The sequence below is a fragment of the Vigna umbellata genome, chromosome 2 (assembly GCF_029865625.1).
Source record: "Vigna umbellata cultivar VRB3 chromosome 2, Vumbellata_1.0, whole genome shotgun sequence".
Lineage (NCBI taxonomy): Eukaryota > Viridiplantae > Streptophyta > Magnoliopsida > Fabales > Fabaceae > Vigna > Vigna umbellata.
Genome location: NC_142166.1, coordinates 11,349,002 through 11,361,742, shown reverse-complemented (window position 1 = coordinate 11,361,742; position 12,741 = coordinate 11,349,002). Strand labels below are relative to the sequence as shown.

Genomic DNA, 12,741 nt, shown 5'->3' with positions numbered 1-12,741 from the left:
AATTTAACCATTTAACCAAAATGTTTTATAATAGATAATAAATTATATCTAAAGTCAATAGACTATTTTTCTCAAATGACTTACAAATCATTACAGGAAACAAAATTAACTAAATTACATTGGTATTGAACTAGAAAAATTCAACTTTTTATAATAAAAAATAAATTATAACATTTTATAGTTCAGTTTAAAAAACCGAATTTCAAAAGTTACAATTCAATTAATTACTCATTAACTCAAAACTAATTCTTTCTATATTTTTTACTTACTTTAGGTCCTAAACTTGCAGTTGAGTTCAGTTTTATCGACTCTACCAAATTTAGTTAGGGTTAACTTGGTCAAATTCGATCGATTTTCAATCGAAGATAACTCATCAAATTTGGTTGATTTTCAACAAGGACCAACTTAGCACAATTTTGGTTATAACTGACCTAACCTAGTTTCGATCATGCCCAACTCAGCCAAATTTTGCTAATATTTAGTTGAGACTGACTCAGCGAAATTCAATCAATTTTCGGTTGGTACCATCTCGATCATCCGTGATTGTCTCGATTGAATTTCACTAATTTTCAATCAAGGCCGACTCGGTTGAATTCGGCTAATTTCGATTAAGTCCTACTCAACTAAGTTTTGGTCGTGGCTATCTTAATCAAATTTGGCTGATTTTCGACTAGGGCAAGTTTGGTCGATTTTCAGTCAGGATTGACTTGACCAAGTTTTGGTTGTGGCCATTCCATCCGAATTCGACTGGGGTTGACTCGACCGAAATTTGATCGAGAATGATATGATTGAGTTTCGTCTTTGGTTTCTTGGCCTAATTCAATTGATTTTGGCCTAGGGTTGACTCCATTGTGATTATGCCCATTTTGACTAAATTCGGCCAAATTTTGATCCTGACCCGTTTCGATCGATTAAAGACAAATCTTTCCTATCTACTTAGTTATTTTTTTCGAAGTTTTTAAATAATAGTTTAGTTTAATTCAGTTTGTTAGCATAAAAAGTAATTTAGTTTAGTTTGTTTGAACTTATTTTTAGTTAAGTTAAGCTTAGATGAAATATTTTTGGTTAAGTGCAATATTGAATAGTTTAATGCAGTTCAATTAATTTTGCTCACCCTTAATGCAAATTTTGATCAAAACAAATACGAGGGAGTTTTAGTCATAGTCGACCTGGTCGAATTCGACCAATTTTTCGTCGGGGCCTACTCAGTTGAATTTTGGTTGGGACTGACTCGATCAATTTTCGATAGCGATTGTCCTTGTCAAATTCGACTGATTTTTAGTGGGTCGATACATATAAATTTTGGTCGAAACTTACTTGACCGAGGTTTGGCCGTGGCTGTCCCGACCAAATTCGGTCAATTTTCAACCGTGGCAAATTTGGCTGAATTCGATCAAATTTAAGTCGAGACCGACTCTACCGAGTTATGTTATTTTTCAAAGTAAAATACAAGTTTCAGTATAGTTTAATGCAGTGCAATTTGATAGAAAAAAATAATTCAATTTAATTCGTATGAACTAATTTTCAATTCAATTTTGAGAAACTAGTTTTTAATTAATATAATTTTAAGAATACAGTTCAATGTTCAGTTTGTCTACCTTTAAACCCATGATTCAATTGTGACTTTTCATGACGTGTGCTACAAGACCATTAAAGCACCCTACAATGGTTATATCTTTGTTAATTTTTGCAATTTCTTGTAATACATCTATCATAACTTTTCTTTAGACATTATTTTGGCTGTTTTTAGTTACATTGGATTCATTTTTAAGACTTTAAAATGGACATATGTTAGGCTAAATTTGAAGTTTTATACTATTTTCTATATTTTTTTAGCAGTTAAGACAAATTTTTAGATTTAATTTTCTTTGTATTAGTTTGAACTTTTGTAATTAAACTACTTGTGAACTTGATTAAAGCTCACACATAGATTCATGTTTACTTCATATTTCAGAGCATATATATATATATATATATATATATATATATATATATATATATATATATATATATATATATATATATATATATTCTAAATGCATTCTAAACATAATCATTTGTTTAGCTTTGCAACTTTAGAAAGTCTAGCTCCGTATTTTTTCCTATGTTTTCTCTCAATTTCTAAAATTACCCTTTTATTTTCTCTTTTTATTTGTGTTTTTCGTTCTTCATCAATGGAACATTATTTTTTTATCAATTCATGGAATCAATATCAAACAATCCAAGTTGAGTTTTGCACAATCATTAAATACTGAGTTTATTCTTCTCTTCTCTCATTTCATATTTCTACTTGGATTATAATTTGCATTTCTAATTTTATAAGTCAACTTAATCTTAGATTTGATGATTAGATTAAATAATATTTTAATTTGATTTGTGTAGTGTATAAATTAAATAATATTTTAATTTGATTTGTCTATGATACATGACCTAATATTATCTGACCACAAGCCGTTTAGTTCCTACTCAACCTCATGTCGACTTGTTTTTTCTCATCTACAATTTGTAATACTCTACTTGTATTATTATTTAACTTAACATAATTTGTATCAAAGGTAAATAAATCATTAGGTTCATCCTTACCTTATAGGTAATGGTCAACAATATTTATAATTAGTCTATAAAAAATAGAACCATAAAAGTAAATAAGACACATTTATTTTTTATAACATTAATTACTATTTGACACATTTTACTAACTTCAATGTCAGAGTGTCTTTTATAAACACTACAATCCAATTGAAGACGAGCACGAAGAGAAAGACACAAAAAACCCACTTAATGTATAAAATATTGAAAAAATCCGTAAAGATCATCTTCACAAAATACATTCAGTAAATTATTAGTTTAATTAATTATACCAGTTACCTATTAAAACTTGAATCTTACTCTTTAGATAACTCTGATAATAAGAGTTGTTTGGTTTTTAAATATATGAATGGACCTTCCACCTTCTTGATTTCATTTTCTTATAATCTGTTCCGTTTTAGTTTTAATAAATTATGTTTTAATTTGTATTTTCACTAAAAATTTCAAAATTTATTTTCTACCAAAAAAGCACTAAAGATCTAACATAGTATACATTTATCCTTTTAAAATCGACCTAAATCATACTCTAATACAAATTTTAGAAAATACTTTGATAGACATTTTTCTAGTACTTTCTCTTGAGCATTGTTTAAGGGAGTTGCTTGTGCATCTTCCGTATAAGTGCATGAGTAATACGATTGTGAAATAGGCATTTTAAGATAGTGAAAAGAATTATTTAAGGTTGAGTAGATTCATATTTGATGTAAAATCAATTGATTCAAACTAGCCTGAAATCTCTTGTAAAATCTTTACTTCTTTATCTCTATTATACTATTTCTTCGTTCTTGCAAAAATCCCAACTGCTTAATCAAGTCCTTGAAAAAATATTTTCAGAATTTGCTAATGGAAAAATGTTTTAAAAGTTATATCAATTCTCCCCACTCTTGAATTGAACAACTTCGTATTACTTACAATTACAATTGATCTTTGATAGTTTTTCAAAAGAAAAAGAAAAACAAGAAATCTACAGTGCAACGCTACTTTTCATACTAGTTTGGGCTTTATGGAAGAAATCTACAGTGGCTTATGGAAGAAATCCTTGCACACAACAAACAATATTGAATATAAACGTTAACAATCCCCTTTTTTTCTTCATTTTTGTTACTTCCGCTATTACATTGATATCAGTCTCTATATTAATAATAAAAGGTAGATCATATTATTGAGCAAGTCACTGTATTGAAAGGTATTTTTAGTTACACTAGCTAGACCCTAATCATGCATCACAGGCTTGCAACAATAAATGTAACAATGTGATCCCTCCTTCACTAAATAAAAAAAGAAGTTTCTTGAAGGCTAAAGAAATCTTCTCATGTTACCAGATCATTTTTGTCCAAACACAAGCTTGGGAACACGAATAATGTTTATGATCACACACACTGAGATAAAAATACAATATGGACAGCCAAGACAAACGGAGCATAGACTTGTAATGTTGCAGTATGCAAAACTTAAAACCTATGTTGTACAACTCACCACCCGGAATGCAGGAAAAATAAGCTGGTTAAAGCAGGCCATACAACGACCCCATCGTTGCATTAACTTTCATCACATTGACTCAAGGATGTTCAACATCTCAATCCCTGAAAACCAAGGTTACCTTGCTCACCTCCTCCACTCTGCTTGAATTACTTTACCTGCAAGATGAATAAACAAGTTTATGATTATCAATCACGAGATTATCAATCACGAGCAAACAAAGGCATCCACCAGCATATAGCGGATTCATTCTGGAAATTATAACTTCACTTCTGCTAAGTTGATTGTTTCTTTTGGAATAAGCGGTTAAGACACTAAACTATAAGTATAGAGTACCAGAAACTTTCTCAGCGACATTCATCCAACTTGAGATTGGATAAGTGTCTTTAAACTAACAATTCAGTTTTAAAACTCTTTGAAAAATGGTAATTTTCTGGGTGAATCATAACGTGACATTGTCAAATTCCTAGATGTGTGAAGGACTATGTCATACCATTCCCTCCTTTAGAAGATGCTATTGATCTGTCACTTTTTTTACTCCCTTTGCCACCTGCTGGAACTGATCTCTGTGTCCTAGGTGATTGCGAACTAATCTTGTTGCCAGTTGAAGATGGCAGAGAATGTCTCCCAGAACCAGCAGTGTTGTTGTTTTTCTCAGTTCCATCTTCTCCAGACCTCGGGGATCCTGACCCTAGTGCCCTCAACTTTGCCTTGGCGGATTCAGTTGCTGCCATATAACTTGGTACTTTTGGACTATTCTTTAAGCCATCTTCCCCATTCTCCTGTTTCGTCAAATTTGATGCTTTACGGGTAGGTTTCTGGTTTTCATTACCTGTCAGATCTTTATGACTCAAATCTCCATTTGTTAATAGGGAGTTGTCTTCTTTAAAAATAGCCTCTGGTAGATTGCCTAGCCCATTTTGAACTTCATCACGAGAAGTGTTTCTATCTTTAGTAATTGTCTCTGACAAGGGTTCAGATTCTACAGACACTTGATAATTACTTGGAATGTTAGACACTTCCTTGTTAACCGATGATGGTCTTGGAGTAATTTCAATATCAGGCACATCGGAGATAGTCCAAGTTTCTTCCTTCTTGATCTTTTCCTCAGAAGTAACGATCACTTGTTCTGAACCAGCATTACCTGGAATGACTGTTGTGATTTCCAAATGCTGCTTTAGAGTCTCAGACTCAACTTCTGGCTGAACAGCACTCTCAACAACAGGGTTATGAATCTTTCTCAAGTTACGTTTAACCTTTTCAAGCTCACTTTGTGGATTGTCTTGCTCTGGATCTGACACCTGGTATGGTGTTTTCCTGAAATTACGTTTTGGTTTCTCAAATTCAGGATTTGTTTGCACTGGGACTGGTTCAAAACTAGCAACAGGAAGCTTCCTGTTAGTGCGTCTTGACTTGGAAATTTGAACTTCTCCATTTGAAATATTACCCTGCTTTCTCTGAGATTTAGAGTCTCGAATTTTCTTAGGTTGGGAAACTGGTTTCCAAAAGCAAGATAATGACCAGCGCTCCAACCAGCTTAACACTGAATTTGGATCTCCACTAACATATTGCAAGCGCAGGGCCATTATTGTAATTGATGAAGCAAGAAGCTGAAACAAGAAGCCCAAATTTTCACTAGCTCAATTTGAGTAAAACAGATCAAAACACAAATTTGATAGAAGAAACCCTTTTAATTCGAGGTTCAGATTTAACTAAAGTAAAATTTATGGTAAGACAATTGAACATAATGACATCCACTTAGAGAAAATTTGTAAAATATACAAAAGCACAGGTTTTAAAGTAATGTAAAGCCCTTTCTGGCTTAGCCTCATGCTCAAGGATACCAATAGTCAGTTCTAGTAACAAAAGACGTGTAATTCTTTCACCTTTCTGAACATCAGATTTCATCACTCCATTGATAAAGAAAAAGAAATACCACATTCTTGAGAAATAAAAGATAACTTATGTTTGTATCCCAATTTGAAATCCTCTACAGTTGAGAGCAATTAGACGGTTCCACTTACTAAAAAAACAATAGAGAAAAGTACCCTGCTGTTCTATTGACCAAGGGGATCTAAAGTATCCTTTCAAGTTTAAAACTATAGTATTGTCACCTCAAAATTTATAGTACTGTTCAATCACAAATGGACTCCATCCAGAATACGCCAAACTCAAAAATAAATATTTGTATCTCATTCATGGCATAGTTAAAGTTACCTTACGGATGAAAGTATTTGCAGACAACTTTGAAATTTTTGTGGAAATACCAACCGGCTCACCAAGTTTGCCCTCCTGAAGCACAAATGCATAACACAGAGGGAAAAATCTCAGCACCAAGAATAATAGAAAAGAAAGAAAAATAAACAAAAAAAGGAATTATGGTTGGGATGTTATAGTATTAACATCACAGGACACTGGCCTCTTGTATTTGTACATGCTTTGGGTATCCCTTTTTGTATAATATTGTCTTTGGCTGACCAAAAAGAATAGAAAACGGAATTCTTGGTAAACCTACTTACAATTTAGGAATAATTAATCACTGAAGTTGCTAGGTCATAATTCGCTATTCATAAACCTCTATTATAAGTTTTTGAGCATCATTGACCAATGGAGTGATTAAAGGTTCCCATATTTACCAAGAATTCCCCTTTTGTAATTTTTCCAGAAGATTTATTACACAAAATAATCCTTCCTTCTGTATCTCTACATGATTCAGTCATGAACTTCGTGCTAACAATACCTGATTGGTGAACAATCCACCATAAAAGAAAGTCATTAGAAATTTCACACCTCATTTGATAAATACATATTATTCACTTGTCCCATTATTACATTCTATACAGCTCAATAAGAGGCAAAAAAAATTGAAGAACACAATTCTTAACAAGTTTAGCTACAAAAAAAAAATGTAATGGGTGATAAGAGGTCATCCTGAATCTAGTAATATTTAATTCAAAAGTACCTCGTTTTAAATGTCCTGCCTGGTTCAGCCAAAATGTCTACATTTAATTGGACCATTTTGTTTTAATTTAATCTATATAGTCAGGTACATCATTAATGCACGTAATCAGAAAAACACCTTAAACAATAGAAATGAGATGATAAATCATTGATAATTTACACATTCTTAGAGAACAGTACCAGAGGCTTAAACAGACCGCACTTCTGATGGATTTCAAATCCAACATTAGACTTCCTAATCTTTAGTCCACGGGCAAGTGCTTGAAACTTTACAATCCCATACATACAGCACAATGTAACAACTGCTTGTCTCCTAACTAGGTGCCCACGAATAAGTGCTTGCAACCTTATTATGCCTTTTAGAGCCCTAAATGCCCTGCGAGCCTTCAGAAAAGATGCTTCCATTAGCAAATATCAAATATTACAATATTCATTCACTGATACAATCAAAACTCTACAAGCATCTTTCCAATTTGCTAAAAATGTTCATGTGCCAGCTCTTGCAATAAGATGCTAACGAATATCAGGAAAGTAGTATAAAAATTAGGATTTCAATTTATTTCTCAACGAAATACGTATTCGATGGAAAGAATCTCATGAAAATGGAAGCTGGGATGAGTAGATAACTGACAGGAAAACATCTGTGAATTGACTAACATTAAGAAAATTATTAGAACTTTTATTTTACAAAATAAATTATTTGCTATACTGACTTATTGGTCAACCTTATATATAATACTTTATAAAACAAAATAAAAAAACCAATAAAAAAATTTGGGGAGTGGATTGATGGGAATTGGGGTATTATGGGGTGCCTAAATCATACATTACATAGTGTGGGATGCTGGATGAAGTATTTAAGTGTTAGATTCTACCCTTTATTGTTAGCTTTTGTGGAGTGGGTTCTCCTAGTGCTTGGGTACTTATGAAGGGTATAGAAGTCAAGTGATTCTAACTCTAAATACCACACTTGATTTTAAACACCTTGTTCTCGTGTTTTAACACTAACTCTTCACAAGAACCTTAGAAAGGGAAAAGTACTGCCTCATATTAAAAAGCATGGATACTGAACAGAAGAAATGCATAAATAAATGACAACCAAATACACGTTGGGAAAAACTCAAGTTCTACATTGACTAGAGATAAAACCAAAATAGTTCATATAAATAAGAGACAATGTAAACCTCATAAGTCGGTTTTGTGAAAATAAGTTAGACTCATCCAAATTCTAAAATGGTATCAAAGTTACAAAGTTTATCCTAGATTTATTAATGGATCACCTATCAGACTCAATAGTATTGGAAAAGAGGGGCTATGTTGGGAAAAACTCAACTCCCATACTAACGGGAGATAAGGTCAAAGTGTATAAATGGGAAACAACCCTCATCTCATAACATAAGCTAGTTTTATGAGATTGAGTTAGACCAAAGTGTATAACTAATGGAATAAATGAGACGCATTCTTCACATTACAAGTCAATTTTGTAATATTAAGTTGGACCCAAATCCTATTTCTCCTCTCACAAATAATTTCCATCTTTGTATGTTGTACATGTGTGAAAGGCTCACCAGACCTCAAGTGAGATATTATGACAATTAAATTTACAATCAGAATAGAAAATAAGCTTCAGAGTCAATTTATCCTTTAGCAGTCTAGTCCAAGATATCTAACCCCAGAGTACACTTCAAAATTCTAATGTTCTATACTAAATAATTAAAGGAATTCAGTTACTTAATGTTCTCGAAAACAGTGAGACACCTACCAAGTAACCCCTGAAAGCAGCTTGTGCCTTTATTGCTGCTACCTCCTGCCTGATTTTCTCTGGATCATGTGGTGCATCTGGATCAACAGGTCCTATACTGTCTCTTTCTTGATTCTCAGGTAAAGTAACTTCTGATTCTTCATTCTCCAGTTCAAGGTCCTCCTCATTTGTAGCAATCTCAATGTGGTTTGGATCTAAGGCCAAACCGTTCTCCAACACGTTGGAAGTAACCACTGCTTCTCTTTTATTAACAATCTTCCACATGAAATTACAGCAAAAGAAGTCAGAAGTTAAAATCAGGAATGTTCACACTTGCAAATTTATTTTTCTTAGGCCACCAATTATGTCATTTAAAAGAAAATTACCGATGCACGCATGCAATTAATATGAAATATATTTTAAAATTGATTAGAGTTTTGCTTTAACTAATTGCTTTACCTCTCTTCCCTTTGACAAATTTGATCTGGATGACTTTTTCCCAAATAGTACAGTTTTGATCCATTTTCCTGGTGATTTTCCCATTCTGAGATTACAACCTGTCAGGAGAAAAACGGTTAACCTAATCTCCACATTTCAAATGGTTCTCTAAGAAAGTAAACAACTACTCAAAAACAAAAAATACACTTATCAAGAAAGTACCCAAGATGAATACTAAATAATATTTTCCAATTCAGATACTTTGGTTATTGCTACTAAGATCAAGCAGTGAACCGATGTCACAGGTTGTACTATGACCCCACAGTGTTGTCCAGTCGAGATACACAAATTATTATGGTCAACGAGCAGCAGAAGATTAAATTTTGGAACTTATTGAGATAAATTCTTATACTTAGCAATTATATGTCAGCGTAGATACCACTCGACCACAGAACTCAAAAAAGGAAATTCTCAAACACTCACTTAGCGGAAGTACTCACATAATATAAAGCAAGAGTATTAAGATATGGAGACATATCAGTTCTGAAAGTAGAAAATATACGTTATATCAAGATGTTACACAATTTCAAACACAGAATTGCATATTATAAGAGAATATGATTTAGAAGTCTCTTTAAGAAAGAAATTGTATCACTCGAGGGGGGCGGGTACAGAAACTGTATCAAATGAGTATTATTTGATTTAACGGCTAGGAACTATTATTAAATACTTACACCGGTAACATTAAAATTCTGGGTGGAGTGGTTAACAGCTTTTGTTACAAGGAATAACATCTTATTTTTTCGTAATGAATAGGTAATTAACAAGAGATAAATTTTGCCACTAATGATTGACAAAGTGGGGTGGCATGCTCACCAGTTAGCAAAATTCATAGCATAAAGAGAAAGGTAGGCAGTGTAATCCAGGCTTTGAAACAATAAGTTAAGGGCAATCATGACCAACAACTATGAACAGTATAAAGACATAATGATAAAAATTGATCCCATCTATTCTCTTACGCAATAATAATACTGCACCTAATCATGGGCCACTGCACTCATTACCTTAATATGTTGTTGTCACCGACAATAATTCTGCACGAAAACAAAATAATCAAACAAAATACCCCAGTCCCCTGACCGTTACCAACTGGAATTTTCACGAAAGCCTCAAGAATTACAGTTTACCAATAATAAACAAGACACAAACACCGAGCAAGTGTTCAAACCGAAGGAAATCAAACACACAACAAAGAAAACACATAATTAGAATGAACAAGATCTACAACAAGCAGGGGAAAACTAAACATATGAAGCTGATGCTAGGTTAGATCTGACCATTACCTGAAAAACGTCAAAGCTCTTGGTCTCAAATCTCACAATTACCTGAGAAACGTCAAAGCTCTTGGTCTCAAATCTTACAATTCCTATCAAACACAAGCACATTGGAAGTAAATATGAGACTACAAAATTAGAACATTCATTGTTCTTCTTCTCCTAGCTTTTTTCCACGACAAGTAGCATAAAGATATTCAGTGGGGAAGATAATAAGAACAGTTAAGGAGAGAAAGAAACACGAGAGAAAAAGTTTGTGTACCGTAGAAGAAGTGAAACCGAAAATGAGAACTAAGAGAGTAAAATGTGACCTAAAGCTTCATCAATTTATGAGTTGTTGCATTTGCATGCTGTCATGTCTCATGAAAGTTAAATTGGAAAAGAAAAAAAATGAAAATGTCTGAAACTGATACTGAAACTGAGAAAAGCTTGGATTATTTGTTCCGTTTGGACAAGGACGGCGTGTGGTCAACACTAACTGAATATTTGGCGGCAATCCTTCTTGGAACCGTTGATGCGATGACTTATTGATCACACGGTGGAGGGTGCAGCTCGTGAAACGGTGCGTTTAAGTGCACGTTAAGAGGGCTGGCCGCAGTGGTTGTGGTGGGAGTGCTGGTGCAGTTACTTCGGAACCAAGTGTCCCAGCTCCTTTATTGCGAAATGACTTCGGTACCCTTGAGTGGAAATACGAATCTCACGCGCGGAGGGGCGTTTTGAGGTATGTGAGACATGGGAAGTGCGAGGGAGAGAGTGAAGGTGAAGATGAAGCGCGTGAAGACGCGTGTGGAAGTAGGTGGGAGAGAAATGGAGTCAGTTGGTACATGAGAGCCATGCTGGCATGAAGGGACCTGCTGTGTCCGGATGGTACTAAGAGTGGATAATTAGGGTACGACAAAACAAAGAAGCATTTTTTCTACTTTTGTTTCAAGGAATATTTACTTTTGTTGTTCTGAATGGTAGATTTATTTTAGAAAAATTAGAATGAACTTTAATTCATGCTGTAATTTTAATTCTTTATATAATTTACTGTACTCTCAAATCTTGAATTCTTTCTCTCCAAAATAATATTTAAAAAAATTAAAATAGATGCAAGTCCACTTTACCAAATGAACATATTTAGTGTCTAAGTTGAGAACTCGTTAAAAAAAGTATAACCATAACTATTCACTGTATTGTGAATACAATAGATTTAAACATAAATAATATATATATATATATATATATATATATATATAATAAATTAAAAATAAGATTTTTACAGTCTTTTTGATATAATAGGTCACCACACAAAATATATAAAATAATAAGTTATTGAAATAAATTTTTGACATGAGAAAATGTATATTAAATTTAAGGTTTCAAAATTCTAATTTAGTTTTTATTTTTGTTAAGTTTAATTAATTTAGTTTTAACTTCTTCTTTTTTATTTTGATTTTAATTTTCACCAATTTTGTTTGATTAATAAACAGTGAATCAATCGTTGATGATTTTTTTAACTTTTTTTTTAAATTTCTTCTAAGTTTTTTAACTTAAAAAAATATTCAAGTGTCAAGTCAATATTTTATCAAAATTTATATTTAATTTGTTTTCTATATTTTTTGTTTTTATTCAATTTAGTTTTTTTATAAAATAGGTCTTTCTTCAAATTTAATTTTTACATATGTTACAGTGATAAATTTTAATAAAATATCAATGTTGTTTTTATTCAATTTAGTTTTTTTATAAAATAAGTCTTTCTTCAAATTTAATTTTTACATATGTTACAGTGATAAATTTTAATAAAATATGGATTAAGACAAAATTACTTTAAAAAATTAGAAATAAATTGAACAAAAATAAAAATATAAAAACTAATTTAAATATAAAATATTGACTTGAACACACGTAAAAGTTTATATTATTATTATTATTATTTTTTGTTATTATAATTGATTTCAAAGACTTTTAAGAAATGTGATAGAAATTATAAAATTAGTTAAAATGTAAAATGAAATTTTTGTATTTATGATAAGAATTAAAATTATCATGTATAAAAGGTAATTCAAAATAACAATTAGAAATGCTAAGATTAAATTTTAAATATAACTTGGCTAAATCAAGAGGGGTATGAATTGGTTTTAAATATCTTTTAAAATATTTTTCTTTTTTCAAGTTCTTTATAAAACACTTTCAAATTTGAAAAAGAAATACAATAAA

At 31.9% G+C, this 12,741-nt stretch overlaps 1 protein-coding gene across 1 annotated transcript; it reads right to left on the bottom strand.

Moving 5' to 3' along the window:
• Positions 1 to 3,654: 3,654 nt before the first annotated feature.
• LOC124822067 (protein IQ-DOMAIN 31-like) lies at positions 3,655 to 11,116 on the bottom strand. Its single transcript, XM_047294028.2, has 8 exons — positions 10,805 to 11,116; positions 10,552 to 10,634; positions 9,230 to 9,327; positions 8,792 to 9,046; positions 7,210 to 7,413; positions 6,286 to 6,360; positions 4,562 to 5,678; positions 3,655 to 4,226 (listed from the first exon to the last, which is right to left on the bottom strand). Exons 3-8 carry the CDS (start codon positions 9,311 to 9,313, stop codon positions 4,195 to 4,197), a joined length of 1,767 nt encoding a protein of 588 aa, XP_047149984.1. The 5' UTR covers positions 9,314 to 9,327; positions 10,552 to 10,634; positions 10,805 to 11,116; the 3' UTR covers positions 3,655 to 4,194.
• Positions 11,117 to 12,741: the final 1,625 nt, after the last annotated feature.

What these genes read in the sequence shown, in the direction of transcription:
- LOC124822067 (XM_047294028.2), bottom strand. Translation starts at nt 9,313, where the DNA reads ATGGGAAAATCACCAGGAAAATGGATCAAAACTGTACTATTTGGGAAA. An exon ending in CTGCTTTCAGGGGTTACTTG is followed by an intron (nt 7,414 to 8,791) that starts GTAGGTGTCTCA and finishes TCTTTTCTGAAG; the next exon opens with GCTCGCAGGGCATTTAGGGC. An exon ending in ATCTTCTAAAGGAGGGAATG is followed by an intron (nt 4,227 to 4,561) that starts GTATGACATAGT and finishes TTCATCTTGCAG; the next exon opens with GTAAAGTAATTCAAGCAGAG.